Source organism: Microdochium trichocladiopsis (assembly GCF_020744255.1).
Source record: "Microdochium trichocladiopsis strain MPI-CAGE-CH-0230 chromosome Unknown B0I36scaffold_6, whole genome shotgun sequence".
NCBI lineage: Eukaryota > Fungi > Ascomycota > Sordariomycetes > Xylariales > Microdochiaceae > Microdochium > Microdochium trichocladiopsis.
In genome coordinates, this window is record NW_025763549.1 from 2,584,446 (window position 1) to 2,604,547 (window position 20,102).

Here is a 20,102-nt window from a genome sequence, read left to right on the forward strand (position 1 = left end):
CTCCCTGCTCCGGGCGGTTGCATCCGCTGCACTCCCGCGGCCGCATGCAGGTCCCCGGTCGATCCCATGGCCTTCGCAGCACGGGATGCTTCTATTGACTTCTCTGCGCTGCCCGGAAGGCTGAATGCGCGCATTTCCACTGACAGCGATTATAATGCTGTCAGGCCGTTTCGGCAGACTGTCACGTTGCCAACACCTGCCCAAACACGGGATGGACGGGCCCGCTGTCAGCAATGCTGTACGGCGGCCGAGCGCTGAAGTCTCGACGGTCACGCCATTGGAGCCAGGTTCGGCATGGAAGTCAGGCACGAACGCTACATCGGCATATACCCTCTACTGCGTACAGGAGGAGCCCATTGGCAGCCAATGGCAGCAGTCGCTCGTGGATATGTCGGGTCCTGGTTGATCCAACATATCCACTCCTGTCCTTTCTTGCTGACATAATGAGATGCTTATGTAACCAGGGGTGTGCCCGCCCCGCGTGCATGACCTGCCCTTGTCCTTGGCCCGATCTTGCGACCTGTTGGTCGGGTCGTCACACTTCCCTTCTTCAAGAATTAGTCTTGCAGTAATACGACCCCTACCAGCCACTCTTGACTACCTAACTTACCTACTTATGGTGTGACCCTTACATTGTGACACATTTCGCCAGAATATTTAAGCACTCCCAGCCTACTCCTGCTTTAACGACTGCGACAGGGAACAGAGCAATACAATAATATGAGATCGACACTCCTCATACCTACCCTAGTGCTTTTATCAGTCCCTAATAGCCTCGCTCAGGTTACAGCCAGGAATATATCTAAATTACAGAATACCGTGTACTGGACCAATTGGTTCGCTAGAATATCCCTAAAGCCTTCGAATATCGCAGGCAGTATAATAATATTACATCTAGGAGTGTATACGCGAGGAACTACCCTCCTCAGAAGTTGCCCGCGTCTGAGATAACTCAGGTTCTGTACTCGTTTATGAACGTCCGCGAGGATGGTACTGTGTAAGTTACGCAAGTGAGCCACGAAGACAGAAACTGAGAGATGATTCTTAGCTTCACTGGAGACACGAATGCGGACACTGGCCTTCACTTTTCAACTGATTGTAAGAAACTGTCCCGGAAAACCGTCTATATCTATGAGAGTCCTAATGACAAGGTGCTTATAGCATGGACAGACATGGGAAATAACGCGTACGGAGCTGTGAAGCAGCTGGGTCTTCTTAAGAGATCTCACCGCCACCTAAAGGTTGTCTTATCTATCGGCGGCTGGACGTGGTCCACGCAGTTCCCTGGTGTTGCGGCGGACCCAAATAAGCGAGCAAACTTTGCCCAGTCGGCTGTCACTATTATGAAGAACTATGGTTTCGACGGCATTGATATTGACTGGGAATATCCAGTGACCGCTACCGACGCTCAGAACTTCATTCTTCTACTCAAGGCCGTGCGTTCAGAGCTAGATTTGTACAGCATGCGTGCAGCAAGTGCCTACCACTTCCTATTAACTGCTGCTACGCCGGCAGGGCCGAAGAACTACAACATTCTTCAACTTAAGGAGATGGGTGAGATACTCGATTACGTGAATGTTATGACCTATGACTACGGCGGTGGTTGGGATCTTTCTAGAACTGGTCACCAAGGTAATTTATACGCTAATCCATCCAACCTCGAGTCGACACCCTTTTCTACAGATCGTGCAATTATCGACTATACAGCAGCTGGCGTCCCGACCCACAAGATTGTTATGGGAATCCCGCTCTACGGTCGTGGGTTTGAAGGGACTTCTGGGCTGGGCCAGCCAGCTAGTGGCACTGGTCAAGGCACTTGGGAGGCTGGAGTATATGACTATAAAGTTCTCCCTCTGGCAGGCTCTGTGGAGAAATACGACACCGTGGCTGGTGCCTCATACTCCGAAGACACTTTCAATCACCGCATAGTGTCATATGATACGACAGCTAGCGTTAGAAAGAAGCTGGACTATATTAGTCACAAGAAGTTAGGAGGAACCATGTTTTGGGAGGCGTCTGGAGATAGGAATGACAGTGCCTCACTTATCGCAACATGTTTCAACGGCCAAGGCGGCGAATCAACTATGGACAGAACTCCCAACTTGCTATCTTACCCAGAATCAGTGTATGACAATGTTCGCAAAGGCTTCGCTTAGCCGCTAGGGCAAAGCCCCTGGAGCATTGAGAACCGCAAGCTACTAGAATGCAAGTCCGTAGAAGAATTCCATTATCAAAACTCAAAAGGTTCCCATTTTTCAAGCATATGTAGCGGTAGTAAAACTTGGAGTTCATCGCTGTGACAAGGCGCCGATCTTTTGAGGCGAAGTTCTATATGCTTAAGGAGAGACGGAACCATATGCGAGCAGATATTGTGCGCGTGCTCGGATTGCGAGGACCGGGTTGTCCTTAGGGCAAAGACAAGAAAAATGCACAGGATCGCGAATGGGCCTCTCTCAACGTTCTCGACTCGAGTCCTGGGGGAAAGACGTAGAGTCTGCGACAAAGCGCCCGACGCGGAAGCCGACAAAGCACGATTAATTCGTCTTACACTCTTCAACAGAGTCACTCAATAACAATTTTGGTACCTTTCTCCGTGCTTAGCGGAGTTGTGATAGGCTTCGACTACATTAACTGAATGCCCTCCATCATTTTGAATCGACCGCCCGATGAGCGTGGGCATAGAGACCAAGTGTGAGCATGGTGGTGACGCCCAAGGAACCATGTGTGTTGCAAATTTATCTGTTCTTGAGAACCCGCTGTACCCAGCTAATATTCGTCGATGAGTAAACGGAATTTCAAGTACTCCCCTGAGCACTTCACGCCCAGGAATCGCATGAAATTCCTACCGTCGTACTCAACCAGGCAGTCTTCCTCAGAATTGACCCATGTTTGGCGTATGAAAAGGAACAATGAGTCTTTATCTCTCCTCTCTATGACTATCTCAGCCACCAGGGTCCAAAAAATTGACTGTGTGCTCAATGTTTCACGAGCTTCGAGAGATCCTGAGCAGTAACCCACGAAGATAAGGTTTTTTCTCTGGTAACAAAGAGAACTGTAAGTTTGGGCCTGTCAGCCATGAGCTGCAGTAGTGGAAAAAGTTGATGAGTTTCTCCAAGTGAGTCGAAGTTCGTAATATGAAGCTGTAGCTCGCTGTCGAAGCCAGAGAGTCGATAGGCGGGAACAGCGCTTATCTCGATCTGGTGGTTCGCGCGTGTGAGTGCTGGAAGGACCTCTACACGATATAATTTGGAAACCTCCAAAAGAGCAAAAAGCCCTTTTGCCTGATAAGCTGTGTTGTTTAGACTCCATGTCAGACGGATGGCTGCTCCACTGTTCTGTATCAACCAGTCGTAGATCATGTGTCGAATTTCTATGCATGTGTCGGTAAGCGAGAAATGTTACACAGATTTGAGTTCTTACCAGGAGGAAGAGTGCACAACAGAGCTCGTGGCTGAACAGTTGTTTCCTGACCGGTTGTGGGTTCTGTCATGATCGGGGCAGAGGTTAAGGCTTTGATGCACGCCAGTACTAAGACTTGAAAGGAAGCTACTATCAAGACAGGGTGCAAGAAGGTGAGTTGGGTCGTAATGGAAGACAAGTAACCTGTCTCTTATATATACATGTAGAGATCTTGAAAATTAAGTTAGGGGCGCTTATCTTCCTCTGTGCATAATATGTATTGCCTCGGATATGCCTTGTTTTGCATTTCATGCCGGTCTGCGAGACCTCGTAGCCTGGAAGATGCACTGACTCCGCCATGCCATTCATGTATAGTGCTTCAAGTCTGTTGCGCAGAAGGTCAAGGTCATCCTTCAATGCGCATAAACACAATGATGTGGGTTAGTGATCTTGGTCTTCCGTAAACTGTCCATCATCGGGAGGGGCGCCCGAAAACAGAGCAGTCGCGTACAGCTCTAAGAATTATGTCTGACGCTAGATGCCGTTTACGACATACTGGGGGGCTGAATGTAGAGGATTGGCCAGTGAGTATAACCCCAAGGCTATGTTTCGATACGCTCTGCTACAGTCTAAGTCCTCACAAGTTGGGTCGATACATGCCTTAGGACAAACAATTGCATCAATGGACAACACCACGTCCGATGCTGCACTACACCTCATAGTACAGTCTCTTCGGAAAGACATACAAATTACATATCGTTTGCCGCCTCAATTCTTCTGGCATAAACGGGAACGTTTTGTAAGAATACCCAGCCGGCATTGCGAGATGGATTTTGGATCCCTCTCGACCTGCGTGGTTTTGCCTTTTACTGCCCGGATTACCCTAAGAGAACAACGACATTTGACAGAGATATTGCCTCAGCTCTACCTATTCACCAGGATAGTAACCCCGACGCCTGAGCTACGGTTGAACCCTGAGTTTAGATCGTGACAGGATACTACATTAAGCTAATTTTGAAGCAAGGTATTTCTATCTAATCTCCTTACATGTTATTTTTGTCCCTTAACCTGTAGAAGGTATCTATCTAGTCTAAGTCTGTGGATAGCTTAGCCCATGGCCAAATCTGAATGCAGGATATTTTGTATCGTGTGCCTTATCTGTTAATGACGTATCCACAGCCGCCATGGAGCGTGGCAGGTCGAACGGCAGCTTGCCCAGCGGCTTGGCCGCCCCGAGCAGAACATCCATTAGTGCGTCGGGCCCCGTGCCAAAGGTGCCGAGTAGCGCGGCGGCCTTGCCGACTAGGGGCGTCACGACGGCCGGGCGGTCCAGATAGACGTCAACGACGGTGGGCGCGTCGGCGCAGATGGCCAAGACCTCGGTCAGGAGCTCGTCGCTGAAGTCCAGAGACCCGGCGTGGAACGTGCTCGCGAAGGCGCCGGAGCGCTTCTCGTAAGGTGCCTGCAGCCGCACGATGGCCAGGTCGGCCTCCTTGGCGCTTCCGACGACCGTGAACCCTCGGGCCGTGGCGATCTCGGCGGGGAAGTCATTAAGGAAGACCTTGCAAGAGGATGGAGGAGAGTTGCTGCTCAAAGGCAAGAATTGTGTCGCGTTCTCCAGCACCGTGATCGAGGCTCTCTGGGCGGCGGCAGCCTCAGCGAGGAACTCTGGCGTGCCGACGTTCTACGTCGCCTGCTCCTCGTCGAGGAACGGGCTGTCGAACAAGCCAAGCATGAACTTGTCCCGGAGGATCCTGGTGACCGACGCATCGATGCGCGACTCTGCCACGCGGCCGCTCCGCACGAGCTCGATGATGAGATCGCTGCAGATCTCGCCGCCGAGCTGGTCGCAGCCGGCGTCCAGAATCTTGGCGACACGGTCGAGCCGGGACTCATCCTCGCAGCCCCAGGCGCGCACCTGCTGCATCTCCCCCATGATGATGTGATCAGTGATCATGCCAAAGTCCGTGACCACGACGCCTTGACGCCTTGAAACCCGAGCTTGCCGCGCAGAAGGTCGGTGACGATGGGCTTGTTGAAGCCAAATGCGACCTCTGGGAATTCGGGCATGCCCGTAGGCACGCCGTACGCCGGCATCACCTGCGCTGCGCCGGCCTCGAGCGCCGCGCGGAAGGGGCGGAGGTGGTACTCGAATTGGCCGCCGGGGTACTCCTGGATACGGCCCTCGTGGAAGTGCGAGTCCTCGCCCTTGCGCAGCGCGCCTCCGCCGGGGAAGTGCTTGATCATGCAGGCCACCGAGCTCGAGCTCAGCCCCGGCCCGGCGCCCTGGAAGCCGCGGATGTAGGCCGCGACCAGCTCCGAGGTCAGATCGGCGTCCTCGCCAAAGGTGCCATTGGTCCTCGACCAGCGGTAGTCGGTGGCCAGGTTGATCTGAGGGTGGAGGGCTACCCGAATGCCCAGCGCCGGTACTCCTGGCTCGCCATCTCGGCGAATCGCCTGGTGGTGGCCGGGTCTCTGATCGCTGCAAGACCAAGGGTCTCGGGCCACTGAGATAGGGAGCCTGCCGCGGCAGCTGTGCCTAGGTTGGCGAAGAAGTGGTGACGGGGGTCGGACAATCCGGTAAGGGGAATGCCAAGCCGTGTCGAGCGCGCGAGCCTCTGGGCGGCGTTGTGCCAGCGGACCGCCTGGCGGACGTCTGTGACGGAGCCCACGAGCGCAAAGTGGCTGATGAAACGAGTGCAGATGGTGTCCTGGGGGCTCTCGAGGGCCATTATGTTGTTGGGCTGCGATAGGGAGTCCTCAGCGCGCGGCATCACGAGCCAGTGGAACATCTGCCCGACCTTCTCCTCGAGTGTCATGTGGGACAGGAGATCGTCCACACGCTCACCTACGGGCAGCGATGTATCGCAGTAGGGAGCTGCGACTATTGATTCCGCAACCATGATAGTTAGATGTCGTCGTCGCTGCTGATAGCCCTTTTCTTGGTAGACGTGATCTGGGGATGGCGGTAGTGATTATGGGAAAGCTGACCCTCCAGGCCTGTTGCACAAATACGAAGAAGATGGTCCCCGTCCAGCGGACTAGGTAGGTGTATCCCAAGCGCACGCTAGGCTCGGCGCCCAGCGGTGAATCGACTTGTGAGTTTTGTGGACGGGGCCAGAACGATGCCCGGCTCGGCAACTCTGTCGGGATGTGGTCGCAACTAGAGATGCCACCGGCTCGGTAAACGATGGGCCCTCCAGCAGCTCAGGGACCCCATCAACTTCCCCAGTTCCCCATTGTCAAACCCGGCCTCAATCTGCGGCATCCCCAGAACCCCAGCGCTGCATGCTTCTCCTCATATAAAGTCACGCGGGCCACCGTCGTCCTCATTAGATCTAGATTCTGCATCCCAAACTATCCACGACACACGCCGGCAAAAGACGCATTTCGCCTACTATGTCTACCACCAAGGAGTCACCATCGGCCACGATCGATACCGCCAAGGCCGAGTCTGAGCACTACGACGCTTTTCCCACCGAGTACCACGACGACAGATCCTTCTGGCAAATCTGCAAGGAGAATCCGGCCATCATCGGCTACACCATCTGTGCTAACTTCAGTCCTCTGCTTTTCGGCTACGATGGTCTCGCTCTTGGCGTCATTATTGCCCTTCCTGCCTTCTCCTTCGACTTTGGCGAGCCATTTGGTATGGCCTTCTCATCCCGGCCCTGTGGCAAGGTCTTTGGACCGCAGGCAAGCAGATTGGCATCATGATCGGTGCCGGCGCCAACGGCTACCTGCAGGATCGGTTTGGCCGCAAGCCCATGACCTTCGTCGGCTGGGCCGTAGCCACCCTCAGCGTCGCCCTTGGCTACACAAGCTACATGCCCGACAGCTACGCCGGTCGGAGGACCCAACTCCTGATGGCCAAGGTTATCGTTGGCCTTGGAATGGGTATTCTCATGTCGACATGCCAGACTTATGTCTCTGAGATTGCCCCAGTCAAGATTAGAGGCATGCTCCTCGGCATCTACACTCTGGTTCTGGTAAGCTGGACGAAAATGATTGTGTGCTTGACTTTGACCGTGCACCGGACTTCTGCTGACACCGTCTTATGCCTGAATCGCAGGTCGTCGGTCAAACCATCGCCGTCAGCGTCGTCTTCTCTCGCATCGCCATCATGGACCGCAGCGCCTACCTCGTCCCCATCGCCCTCCAGTGGATGTTCGCTGGCCTCGTCTTCATCCGTGCCGTGTTAATACCCGAGTCCCCTTCCTTCCTCGTCAGCAAGGGTCGCGTCGAAGAGGCTGCCCGCTCATTCGACCGCCTGTATGGCAAGGGCGAGCGCTCGCCAAACAACCTTATCGCCACGGTCGCCCAGGAGCGGCAGCAAGAAAACAACAAGGACGTGCGCTTTATGGAGCTCTTCCAAGGCACCAACTTCCGCAGGACCAGAATCGTCTGGCTGCTCAACATCACCCAGCAGTTCACCGGCATCTCGCTGCTGGCCAACGCTACGTACTTCCTGATCCAGGCCGGCATGAACCCCGCACAGTCGCTCGAGATCAACCAGATTGGTATCAGTCTGAGCATCCCCTGTATCCTGCTCAGCTACTACACGATGCAGAAGTTTAGCCGTCGGTTCATTATCCTAACCAGCATGATCACTATTACAGTCCGATTTATCGGTATGGGTATTACGGGGCTCTTCCCTAATGACAAGACGGCGCTCAAGTTCGTCGGTGTCACGTTGCTCCTCAGCGGCTTCGTCGGCGCGCACGGCCTTAATCCCGCTTATAACGTTGTTGCCAGTGAGGTCTCTTCGGTGCGCCTCCGTGCCCGGACGCTGTCCTCGGGCTTCGTTATCTACGCCCTGGCGTCTTGGGTCTTCAGCTTCACCGTACCCTACATGTTCAACCCGGACGTGGGAAATCTGAGTGCCAAGATCGGCTGGGTCTTTGTCGGCCTCGGCACCATCGGCATTGTCCTCGTCTGGTTCGAGGTCCCTGAGACCAGGAACAAGTCGTACGCCCAGCTTGACCTGCTGTTCGAGCGCAAGACCAAGACCAGAGACTTCAAGCGCAAGATGGACGAGGAGCTCTCTGTTCCTGCCTGAGAGGAGGATGCGGTGTAAAAGCTTCGTTATCGTGTCGGACTGGTGTGTAAGGGTGTAAGGGCGTCGCTCAGAGGTGGCTAGCTACGTTGTAAACATTGTATAGGGCATGGTTGTGTTTCTGTATCCAAGGCTTGGATGAGACCAGAGGTCCTCCAGTAGACTCATGCTCTGGAGCGGGCGCCGCTGCAAGAACGACTAGCGATATACCTATCGAAACCACCTTGTAGTTATGGATAGATTCCTGACGTCATATCAGCTTTGATTTCATCTCAAACAGGCTACAACAATGCACAAGTAAAACTGTCGTCTTGCATCAGTTGCGCCCCATGCTCGGTTAGTCTGATGGCGATGCTCTTTAGCCAGCCGCCCAGTCCAGGCTACTTTTAAGTGCGATGTACTAGCGGGATCTATCACCGCGAAGAATTCCCGATAAGAGGTCCCCTTAGTTTTCACTTCGTTCAAACGCGGGGTACAGGGCATGTAGCTAACACCTTCCTGAGATCGTATTTATGGCGCATCACTGTAACCAGAAGCTTACAATGTATACCAGGTATGCTGCATAGCGTATCCTTGCTAAGCTGTGACGGCCTTGTCGCCCGCACTCATATGCACTCTCTATTCACCGAGGCACGAGGACACGAGTATCTTTCGGCTACAACTCGCACGTTGGTGCGAGCGAGAATATGCAGAGTATTGGCGACCTGGCGCGTTCGTTTGCCCATAGTCTCTCCGATCTCGTGTCCAATGACTATTGGGATTGCATTCACACGCAATCCGTGACATGAAATTATAACACCATTTTCCAGCAGTGACACAAAATCCAAGATCCTACTGTCACCAGGTCGAACCTACTGCAATCGCCTGGACACCATTAGCTGCTGGCCAGTTGACCGTAGATGATGTGCGCACGACGTGTCTCTGATTTCGGGAACGGAATCACTATCTTCCTTTCTAAGGAACATATTTCATGATAGAAATCTATGGATGCTGTGATCGACCACCAATACAACTTTTTTCTGATAATTTCAAAGCCGAAAGAGCAATATCGTTTACTCGGTACGCCTAGTCTCTAAAGACTCTATGGATGAGGAATTTGTGGATGGTCTCGTCGTAACACCTCCTGCATACGTTAGTGGCAGGAATCCATTAAGTCAATAGCCTACCTTGGGCGCTTTTGTGCGTACTAGGTGCGAGCCAGATTGGCCATCCTAACGAGAGTGTCAGGAAAATCGAGTCCGAGTTTCTGCTTACAAGTCTCTATCATTTCTAAAGGCAGCTCCTCCGCCTTTCTGTACTCCCCTTAATAATCCAAGATTTAGCTATCAAAAGAGACACTCACTTATATTAGCAAAGGTTCTAGCGTTTCTATTGGAGTATCCTTCGACCTTTTCGCTATCGTGTCCGCCAATCTGTATCTACTTTAGCTTTAGGCGTATTAACCACTTGTCACACGTGGGCCTGGAGACTGAAGGGGGATATTTCCCTGAGCGGGCCGACCCCAATCCAGGGTCTGACCGGACAGGGTCCAGGCCTGACTGAAGATTCTCCAACGTTTGGGAGGCTGCGACTCCAACTTTAAATGTGATAGCCTAGGGATTGCGTGGCGAGGCCTTTCCGTGGGCGATCCGCGCCCTCTCCGCCCTCCTTCCTCTATATAACGGGGAACCCTTAGGAACGGGATTCCAGTGAGGAAGGAAGGGTAAGGATCAGTCTCTATTTTCATTCTATCTATACGGTTACTCTAGGTATCGGTCCTGTACCTGAATACGACTTGTCTGTCTCTGTCCATTCTTCCCGAGGGTGCTCAGTCTTCGACCAGACCTCGTTCCGTTGTGACTCCGGGAGCTGTCCCTTCTGCCGTCTGTCTGACCAGTTGGGCCGCCGCCTGAGTAGCTTGTGACATTCGTCAATTATTTCAGGCTTACGGTAGCTGAGTAAAGAACCTCGACAATAGTATATAAGCAGACGCTTATACGCTACGACCTGTCCGAGCTTCGGGATATGAATAACCGCCTTAGCCGCCGCCGCCGTACAAAAAGACAGCAGTCTCAGAAAGGAGGGTCCCTTAAAACTAAGTAGGCAAAGGATTTGAAGAATATCGATAAGACGCAGCAGTTACAGGCAGAAACGAGTCAAAATCGTGGTCGCGTAAGGAGGACAGAGACGCGCGCGCGACGCTATTGCGTTTACGGGGAGCCTCGCCTTGATACGCGTACGTGTCAGAAGTTTGAGTCTACCTCTGAAGAAGAGGGCTCTAAATAGTTTCAACTGATTTAAGGCGTTGTGGTTGAATTAACTTGTACTTTATTGCAGAAGTGCCTAGAAAGTGGCCAGGTCACTTGTGGAGTATGGGCAGTGCAGGCTCCACTTTTGCGGACATTCCGCTGTGACTGAGATGGGTAGTCTGATTGGCTACGGATGGCTCCACTCCCCTGGCGCCGGCGAATCAGTGGCGCCTTCCAAGCGTTTGTTCCAACGACGCGCGCCTGCCGAACACTGCGGAAAGTCCGCCAGGCAAGAAACCAACTCTCACCAGAGGATTCAATTGCTGGCGACCCTATTCTTCATACTTGTTACGCCCATCTTCATGGCCTTTGCCACCAGGACATCTTCAGGTCAAACGACCGGACACTCCGCAGTCACAAGCCACAGCCACAGCCCGCCATGCCTGCTCCCGCGACTTCCCTGCCTGGTGCGCCGAGCACGGCCCGCCGCAAGTCGTGCCTCGCCTGTACTCGCGCCAAACGCCGCTGCGATCTCGGCCTCCCGCTGTGCTCACGCTGTGACGAGAGGGGCGTCGCCTGCGTCTATGCTCCCGCTGTCGCGTCGCGCAGGCGTCGGCTGAACAAGGAATCGAGCATCGCCCATCAACACCATGTCCTGCCGCTAGACAACCGAAGCAACGACATTGATGTCGACGTCCACATTGACACTGACATCAATGTAAGCATCGACATCGATATCGATAATGCCGACTTTGACGCCGCCATGCTCGACCCGTGCCTCACGGGTCCTGGCCAACCTCGTCTCGGATTCGATATGATGAACTCAGTCTTCACCACAAACCTCTACAATGCCACAACCACATCATCACCACTCGAATCCTACTCCTCCTCCTTCTCGCCACCGTCGTTCTCCTTTTGGCCCCAGCTCACAAAAAACAACACTGAAATCGCCATAGTCCCCAGCACCAAGCCCCTGATCGTGCTCCCCGACGACGCCGACGCCCTCCGCGCCGTCCTCGACCCGCGCCTGCACTACGCCATTGCCCAGTTCTGCGGCGCCCCTGAGCAGTTGGCACTCTCCTGCCAGACCCCCTGGTCGCACCCTTTACTATACCGTGACCGGCTGCCTAGGTCCATCGCCATTGCGCAGGCCTGCTGTGCCCTGCACGCCGCGCGGGGGCCGGGCAACGCAGCCATGGTGTCGCGCAGCATTGCCCACCACGCCCGGGAGCTGTGCTTGCTCCAGAACGATTTATCGTCGTCCGGGGCTAGAGGCGAGGACAGGGGAACGGGAGACCCGATGCTGGACCTCCTCGCGCACACGCAGGCGCTCCTGCTCTACCACATCATGCTGCACTCTGACCTAGACCCCGTGGCCAGAAACACCCTGCCGCTGACGGCGCGGGCGCTGCAGAGGGCCATGATCCGCCTCCACGACCGCACGAGCGGCTTGTCCTCGCCGTATCCCGTGGGCAGCGGCCCTTTGCGGACGTCCTCGTTCCGCGCGCCTGGTACTCCTGCCTCGTCATCGTCCTCATCTTCCAACTCCTCCTGCAACCCCTCCTCGCCGGCGAGCTACAAGCTATCGATGTTAGTCGTCCCGCCGAGCAACGGCATGAGCCTGCCGGTGCCACTGCGACTTTTCGTAGCAGGAGGGGCAAGCGACAGCAGCCGCAATAGCACCACGAGGCCCATGCCGTCCTTCCTCGCCCTATCCCCGCTAACCACCACACGCCAGGTCTGGCACGACTGGATCATCCACGAGTCGGCGCGGCGCTCGGTGCTCATGGCGGGCATGTTCCTAATGCTACAGATACTGCGCGCAGGCCAGTTCCCCTTCCCCTCCTCGTCCTCCTCTCAGGTTCCTCCCGCCGCCGCCGCAAGTATCTTTGGTTTTGAGACTGCTCCTGCTGTTGGGGAAGACGATGACCCGGACCCGTGCTGCGCGTCGAGGGACCTTTGTTTGAGCCCCTGGACGCTCTCAAGGGACTGCTGGGAGGCCGCTGACGCGGTGGACTTTGCGGTGGGGTGGAACAAGAAGGCGTTTACGGTGCTGAGTTGTGCCGAGTGAGTTCTGTTCTCTTTCCCCATATGATTTTTCCCCCTCCTGGCTCAACGCTTAGCACTGGACTGGGCCTAGCAGGGATGGGCTGCCGGTTCCCCTTCTGTTTCCTAAAACAGTCGCTACCTCCCCTTTCAGTGACAAATCAGCTTCATCACTCGTCTCCACGAGAATACGGAGATTGCTAACTCTCTCTTGCTTGCAACATCATGGAAAGTCTCGAGCTCCGCGTCCACGAAATCAACCCGCTCCACGTGGACACCTGCTCCAAGATGATTCTCACGCTGCTCCTGGGCATCGACGAGACGAAAGGGTGGCTGCTCTCCCAAGGCGGCGTGAAGCTATAGGAAGAGGGGTAGGGGGTTCTCTCGGACAGATCCTTCCTGTCTTTCGAGCGAGGTATGCTCGGAGCTGATTAGCATCCCATCATTCAGCTACCGTTTGTTCTTGGCCCTCTTCTCCCGACTTTTTTTTATGTTACCAATCCCGGTGAGGAGACTACTCCCCATCCGAAGGTGGGTATCAGACGGCCACTACCGTCGTGGAAGCTGTCTCGTTGTTCTCGTTATTCTTGTATAACCTGGGTCACTCCTTTATTTGATTGACCAGCAAGCCTGCGTTGCCCTTTCTTCTCTACATTTTCAAACCACCACACGGACGGTTTTGATAATTTCAATCTACAATATGTCTCAAAACATGCCCTCGGGCATCGGAAGATGAGCCGGAACACGTTGATCCTAGTATAACGTAGCTGTAAATAATCCATGTGTAGGGCCACTATTTCATGTTCTGCGCATGGGGGAATTGGCCCGTGGCCAGCCGGCTCTTAATTCACTTGAGCACTTATACGTGCCAAATTGCGAGGCGAGTTTGTAATCGAATGAATATTTCTACTAGCATGAGGGCATTCTCGGTGAAAACTAGGTAGCTGAACCTCCCCAGCACCATCTGGTGGCTTTCTGACACCAAGGTACCATCCTCCCAGTGGGCCAAAACCACGTCCCGAACTCCCCCCTTTCTACTGGGCTAAGATCTTCCGGATGATCTCCTTGATCCCTTCCTCCGTGATCTGCGTGACGCCCAGCAGCTTGTTGTCAGCACCCCACCGCCCGGAGCTGTATGCCGGGTCCCAGATGCTCCTAATCAGGAACGGAACCATGTTGCCCGGCCCCGGCGCTGCGCCTGCTGCGAGCTCCTGCTCCGCCTTGGCCACGACGTCCTCGATCTCGAGGTTCGCCGCCGGCTTGCCCGACTTCCAGGCCTCCTTGCCGGGCAGGTCGAGCTCGGCCACGAGCTTGATGATCTTGTTCTGCGTCAGGTCCGTGGTGCTGGCGACGTGCACGGCGCGGTTCGCCGTCTCGGCCGGGTGCGTGAGGACCCCGACGACGGCGTCGCTGACGCTCTCCAGCGTAGTCGCAGCAAAGGGGATGTCACCCGAGCCCCAGACGGCCGGCGGAGTCGCGGAGCGCAGGTCGGCCAGGAAGCCCACCTCGAGGCCCCAGTTGAGGAACACGCTATTGTAGACGTACGTATAGGAAAAGGTACTACCCTCGCCGAGCTCGCGGATTTTTGCCTCGAGGTACTTGGCGACCTGCACCTTGGGGTAGAGGACGGGCAGCGCCTGGGTGGCGGGGACGGACAGGTCCGAGCCGAACTCGGAAGGCAGGAAACGGCGCACGCCGGCGGCAATGGCCGCGTCAATGAGCACCGTCTGCCCCGCGAAGCCGTCGCTACCGGTGGTCGAGATAACGGCGTCGATACCGCGCAGGGCGGCCGTCAGGTCCGAAATGGATGTGTAGTCGACCTTAATAACGTCGGTGCCAGCGGGCAAGGCGGCCGTGGAGCCCGTGGTGGACAGGACACGAACGTTGAAGAGGCCGGATGAGATGAGTTTATTGACGAGGACGGATCCAAGCGAACTGCTGGCGGCCGTCAGGGCGACGTTCTTGATGGGTGGGTAGGACATGTTAGAGGTGTCGGTGCTGTGCGTCGTCTGTGGTGTCTGTGGTGTCTGGTGGGATGCTCAAGCTGTGATACCAGGAGTGAGGCACCCGTTTGAGGGGCGCGAGGGCTTATTTTTATTCTCATGGGACGAGTCGTGGCCGAGATTGGGCGATGTCTTGTTTCTCGCCATTCACCAGCATTGCAGGGTCGGGGTGCTCATCTGGGCCATGGTGGTTGATAAGCGTTGCTTACCAAGACGAGTGGAATGTCCGACACTCAAGGTTCGGCCAAGTGGCTCCCTCCAGTGCCAAGTGGCATCCCACCTGCCACCCCCCCCGGGTCCGTGAATTGGCCATAGACCATGTGCCAGCGGGGTCCTAGTCCCTTGGCTCGGGTATCTTTTGTCCGACCCGAAACTGAGCGGAGTGTCCGCAAGAGTTTAATGATGCTCTTGGCGTCGGGATAGAGACGTAGAGTATGTGCCCGAGCTTGCAAGTATAAACACACCAAATGTATATATATCTGTTGACCACCTCCTATGTAGTTTGCTTCAGGATCTCTCAAGTCAGGTCAATTGGATCCAGTATTGCCTCGTCTGTGAATCGTCTGTCCATCACATCCATCGTCGCCATCGTCACTATCATCATCAACGTCATGGCAGCCTCTTCCAGCTCTATCCCGTTCTCGGAATATGTCGCGCCAGCGCTATCGGCGATCCAGGGGAACCCGCGAAGCGCTCTCGTCGTCACCGTGCTGCTACTGGGAGGCAGCCTCCTCTGGACGCAAGACTCGACGGGCGCGAAGTCTGCCGGCTTCCCACAGCTTGCTAACCAGACGCCCGAGGAGTTCCAAATCGATGCGGAGAAGACAATTGAGAAAGGCCGTGCCCAGTACAAGGATAAGCCATTCACTCTCAAAACAACAATGGGCTACTACACCATACTATCGCCCGAACTCGGCCACGCGCTACGCAACGAGCCAGGCCTCAACTTCATGCATACTTCCTCGGCCAATATGCATTCCTACCTGCCGGGTTTCGAGCCTTTCAAGGCCGGCGACAGAAACGAAGCCATCCTACAGAGTGTAATCCGCAAGCAGCTGACGAAATCACTCTCCCACATCGCAAAGCCCCTGTCCGCCGAGGCTCGCTTGGCAATCGATCATAACTTTGGCTCATCAACCGCTTGGCGTTCTGTCCAGCCCTACCCTGGATTTCTCGACATTGTCGCCCGCCTTTCGTCGCTCATATTCCTTGGTAAGGAGCTGTGCCGAAATGATGAATGGCTTGGCATCACAAAGCTATATACTATCAATAGTATCGAGGCTGCACAGGAGCTCAGTAGATACCCCGTGTGGACGCGCCGTTTTGTCAACGCGTGGTTACTGCCCAAGGGGCGTCTTGTCCGCCAGCAGGTCGCCAACGCCAACAGGCTTATCAACCGTGTGATTGAGGAACGGAAGGAGCGTCAGCGTGGCGGCAAGGCAGATGCCCAGTACGTCCCGAACGCTATCGACTGGTTCGAGGAGGAGAGCGCGGGCATGCCCTATGAACCGGGTCGATTGCAGCTCATGCTGTCTACCGTGGCTACCCACACGACTGCAGACCTACTCACGGAGACCATGCTCCGCCTAGCCCAGGAACCTGAGTTTATGGAGGAGCTTAGGGACGAGATCAATTCCGTCTTGCTAGTCGGGGGTGCCTGGACAAAGAATGCCCTGTCCAACCTCAAGCTGCTAGACAGTGCTCTCAAGGAGGCGCAGAGGCTACGCCCAATCACGAGTGCCACTATGTCCCGCATGGTCTTGGCCCCGACACCGATTCCCGGCACTGACCGTATCCTCCCTGTAGGCGCCCAGACTCTTGTTTCGTCGCACCTTCGCTTCGATCCAGACGTTTACGAGCAACCTCATAAGTATATCGGCCGTCGCTTTGCCGATATGCGGGCGAACGGGGAGACCACACTCCCCGTCCACCTCGTCTCAACGGGCGTTACGTCCCTCTCTTTTGGCCACGGCAACCACGCCTGTCCAGGTCGGTTCTTTGCAGCTACTGAGCTCAAGATCGCCTTATGCCACCTCCTCATCAAGTATGACTGGGAAGTTGACCATGAGCAGAACGCCATTGGTAGCGCCGTCGACATGACTCCTCATATGAATGGAGTAGGTCTCAGTGTCAACACCTCTGTTAAACTGCGCTTCAGGAAGAGGACGCCCGAGGAGATGGGCATTGATTTGGACGTGATTGGTCATGGGACGGAGTAGTTGCTGTGACAGGGCAGGGCAGACAGAGACTGGGGTATCGCATATGTCTGTTATGCATTTAAAGGTCCTAAATAACTTCACGCTGGTTTTCCATATATGAATATATGCATGCACACCTATAGTCGTTCTCCTCACACATCTCTGGATAGATATTATCCATGACATTTGACCCTCAGAGAATTGTTGCATCAACAATTCGTTGTTTATGTAGTGAGCTCTCCCACACTTTCCTCCAGTTGCGCGCGCCCAGGAGTCCCTTACCCTGCGCGGAGTGCACCTCGTCAGACATCCCACCGTAACTGGCAATCAGTGAACTCATTTGGAATGGTCGTAGTGGGTTTTTTGGCCGCGAGTAGGAGAAAACTGTGAAAAATTGAGGACGAAGGGGAAGCGCTTGTCTTTCCACAGTTCGATCCGAGTGACGCCAACGCAAGTGGGAAATATACTCGTGTCCCTTCAATTTATCGAGTGAGGGCCCTTGCGGCGCTCACTCTAGTGATAGGCTAGAGTTAGGTTCTACTTCTCGACGCCTGCTGCCAGTTCGATACGGTCATTACCGACCACGCCGTCGCGTGGGGCGAGCCGCGCCGTGGACTACTGCTGGCGACGCATCAAAATATCATCAGTTGGGGGCATGCTAGTCCGGCTGGTGCGCCACGTCGCGCACGACGGCCTGGCCATTGACATCGCCAAGCGGTGGCGCCACATGGGCCTCGGCGATGGCGATAGCGACACTACCGTACCGTGCGGCAAGTATCCGGCGCGGTACGGCGAGACGACCGTGACGTAGGTGCTCATCGAGGCGTGCCGGCGGCGGTTCCTCGCGCTCGTTGACCTGCTTGCAGCAACGTATCGCGACGTCTATACGCCGCACGTACGGTAGGACATCGTGCTTAGCGCAGCGTTCCGCACACAAGAGTCCCAGTCATCGACCGCGTGCTCGCTATAGAGCCCGATAACGCAGGGAGCCCGCAGCATACAATCGACCAGCACGATAGCTGGTAACTTTGTGTAAGAGTAGCCAACGGAACGTTGGTCCACGCCTCTAAGTGACGCAATTGAGAGCGGCGTCGAGGAGCGCTACCTAGCCGCACTCGAGGCCCGGGGCGCACTAACAGTACTCAAAACGAACCGGGAGCACCAACGGTATGCCTTACAGGCCGCCGCCACCGATAGCAGTACCTTGTAGCTCGATCGCATCCTAGTTACCTGCGGCCGTACCACCACGCCAGACGATATAACGGATACTATAGACCTTGCGGTACTCAACGATCACAACTATGCGTTCCGCGTGCTGTTCGATACTGGGGCCGACATCGCCACGAGTAGTACTACCTTCCCGTGCACGCCGGACCCCATAGTTACCGCCATACTACGCCGTAATCTATCGCTCGGCACGCTTCATATTAGCCGCCGGCGCGCATGGCGTATTCAGGCATAGGATTAGCTTTAAGCACTCACTTATCCGGTCAACGAGGGCGCACTACCATAGCCAGAAGTATAGAAACGAAGACGAGTACGATCCCTTGACAAACGGCTACCGCGAGACCCGCGACATCCTCGACTAAGCGATCCTCTAGGGCAGGCAAAACATCATTTTGGGCCTCAAGACGCTTCGGCCGGTCCGTAGATCGCCCGCCCGAGCCGGGCGCTGCAAGTACGGCTGCGCGCCGACCACCCCATACTCGACTTCCTCGTACGCCAGACGCTGCTCGGCAGGGAAGGCCTGCTCCGCTGCCTCGAACACGCTTTCGTGATATATGACGAGGCGTTTCTACTGCGACGGGTGCTGCAGAACCTCGCAGCCCGGCGAGATAGTAGCGGCTAGCAGCCCGAGCCTAGCTTCAGCACATAGGCGCTCATCAAGGCCGTCTGGATAGAGGATAGAGCCGAGCACGCGGCCAAGACCGGGCCGGCCCTGTTTAACAGTGGGCCGGCCCAGGACACACCGGTAAACGATCGCGAGATCGGCAAGCAGGCCGTCGACGTTCTTCTCGAGTCCTGGTCCGTCGACGTGCGGTAGGTATATTACGCGGCCACGCCAATGGCAGAGGCGATTGAGTTGTACAACAAGCGGCTTGGGGAGAATGGGCACAAAAACAGTAGCTCTGAGGATAACAACGACGGCCTCGCGGTCATCCGTGCCCTGCTCGACTGCGGTGTCACTCAGATGACCCTTCGGTCGAAAGCATCGGCGGGATCTTGCGCGAGCAGCATGTGCCCTCTTGGGGGGTAACGCCGGATGTCCTCGGCACCTGGGAGTGTGCTCGCTGCAGCACCCGTGCATTCGAAGATGAGCCGCGTCGCAGGACCGTGGGCAACGGCGGCGATATGGGAAACTTTGTCGCGGGCAAAGGCGACGCCGTATTGTGCTCGCAGACGGTAGACGAGGTAGGCAATGTGCTAGGGAGCGTTGGTTTGTGTAGGTCGTAAAAGAGATGCCAAAGGACGTGCCGGCGAGTAGTTCGGAGGCGGGGAGGACCTTGAACTGTTGGATTTTCAGTGGGAGTTGTCCGCGTGAGTGAATGCTACTAGATGATGGAGTTGAAAGGAGCCGGACTTATATCTTGAAGGCACTCAGCCATAGTGTCGATCTCATCCTCAGAAATCTGCTCATCCCAAAATTCGGCCGAGGTCGTACGCTGGACAAAGGCCTCTTCGCCGTGGCGCGCGCACAGCTCACGCAGGTAGTTGTATTCCACTCGGTCCCACCTTAGCGCGTTGGCGTCGGTGCCCGTGATGGCGGGTGCCCGTGATGGCCGAGGAATTACAGCCGGCCCTGCATCGTGTGGACTCGTTTCAGTACCGGCAGCATATGCTGAAGAGGTGTGCAGGCTCGACGTACTAAGGCGAGCAGTAAGATGGGGATGTGTCGCCCGGCATGTATTCGGCGAGATAAGGCACATACTGGCTATAGCCCTTTTCGCACAACAGCAGGGCCACATCCAGGCCAATGATACCTGCGCTACAGTGAGGGAAAGAAGACGATGTCCACGAAGTTAGCCTTGCATAATGCTGACACTGCAGCGAGCCGTTGGGCCCCGCCTGCAGGCATTTTGCGCGTTCTTACCCAACGGTGACAATAGGCCTCGATTTTCGACTGCCCAGCTCGTGGAGCATCGCCATACCGCTTGTGCCTTCCGTGCAAAGG

General features: G+C 55.4%; 7 protein-coding genes across 7 annotated transcripts; 4 read left to right on the forward strand and 3 right to left on the reverse strand.

Moving 5' to 3' along the window:
* Positions 1-544: 544 nt before the first annotated feature.
* B0I36DRAFT_411707 (family 18 glycosyl hydrolase) lies at positions 545-3,576 on the forward strand (the record flags this gene model as incomplete). The annotated part of the gene is made up of 5 exons (XM_046161946.1): positions 545-836; positions 899-997; positions 1,049-1,098; positions 1,162-2,073; positions 3,527-3,576. The coding sequence occupies exons 1-5, from the start codon at positions 721-723 to the stop codon at positions 3,574-3,576; spliced, it is 1,227 nt and encodes a 408-aa protein (XP_046011917.1). The 5' UTR covers positions 545-720.
* A 913-nt stretch (positions 3,577-4,489) lies between these two features.
* On the reverse strand, positions 4,490-6,302 carry B0I36DRAFT_364144 (beta-glucosidase C; the record flags this gene model as incomplete). Its single annotated transcript, XM_046158911.1, has 4 exons — positions 4,490-4,985; positions 5,088-5,326; positions 5,386-5,758; positions 5,830-6,302. The coding sequence occupies 4 exons, from the start codon at positions 6,300-6,302 to the stop codon at positions 4,490-4,492; spliced, it is 1,581 nt and encodes a 526-aa protein (XP_046011918.1).
* Positions 6,303-6,798: 496 nt separating this feature from the next.
* Positions 6,799-8,592, forward strand: B0I36DRAFT_411717 (general substrate transporter; the record flags this gene model as incomplete). Its single annotated transcript, XM_046161947.1, has 3 exons — positions 6,799-7,048; positions 7,081-7,388; positions 7,472-8,592. The coding sequence occupies 3 exons, from the start codon at positions 6,799-6,801 to the stop codon at positions 8,456-8,458; spliced, it is 1,545 nt and encodes a 514-aa protein (XP_046011919.1). The 3' UTR covers positions 8,459-8,592.
* Positions 8,593-10,970: 2,378 nt separating this feature from the next.
* Positions 10,971-13,201, forward strand: B0I36DRAFT_134399 (uncharacterized protein). Its single transcript, XM_046148269.1, has 2 exons — positions 10,971-12,750; positions 12,963-13,201. The coding sequence occupies exons 1-2, from the start codon at positions 11,123-11,125 to the stop codon at positions 13,090-13,092; spliced, it is 1,758 nt and encodes a 585-aa protein (XP_046011920.1). The 5' UTR covers positions 10,971-11,122; the 3' UTR covers positions 13,093-13,201.
* Positions 13,202-13,610: 409 nt separating this feature from the next.
* Positions 13,611-14,916, reverse strand: B0I36DRAFT_326149 (putative oxidoreductase CipA-like protein). The gene has a single exon (XM_046154306.1). It carries the CDS (start codon positions 14,709-14,711, stop codon positions 13,764-13,766), a length of 948 nt encoding a protein of 315 aa, XP_046011921.1. The 5' UTR covers positions 14,712-14,916; the 3' UTR covers positions 13,611-13,763.
* A 631-nt stretch (positions 14,917-15,547) lies between these two features.
* On the forward strand, positions 15,548-16,792 carry B0I36DRAFT_225729 (cytochrome P450; the record flags this gene model as incomplete). The annotated part of the gene is made up of 1 exon (XM_046149070.1): positions 15,548-16,792. A coding segment is annotated over one exon (1,245 nt), but the record flags the coding sequence as incomplete, so codon positions are not given.
* A 2,351-nt stretch (positions 16,793-19,143) lies between these two features.
* Positions 19,144-19,915, reverse strand: B0I36DRAFT_411728 (uncharacterized protein; the record flags this gene model as incomplete). The annotated part of the gene is made up of 3 exons (XM_046161948.1): positions 19,797-19,915; positions 19,512-19,730; positions 19,144-19,433 (listed from the first exon to the last, which is right to left on the reverse strand). Coding segments are annotated over exons 1-3 (609 nt in total), but the record flags the coding sequence as incomplete, so codon positions are not given.
* Between the last annotated feature and the right edge of the window lie 187 nt (positions 19,916-20,102).

Coding starts and splice junctions, on each gene's coding strand:
- B0I36DRAFT_134399 (XM_046148269.1), top strand. CDS start 11,123: ATGCCTGCTCCCGCGACTTCCCTGCCTGGTGCGCCGAGCACGGCCCGC. Junction 12,751..12,962: donor ACGGTGCTGAGTTGTGCCGA/GTGAGTTCTGTT, acceptor CATCATGGAAAG/TCTCGAGCTCCGCGTCCACG.
- B0I36DRAFT_326149 (XM_046154306.1), bottom strand. CDS start 14,711: ATGTCCTACCCACCCATCAAGAACGTCGCCCTGACGGCCGCCAGCAGT.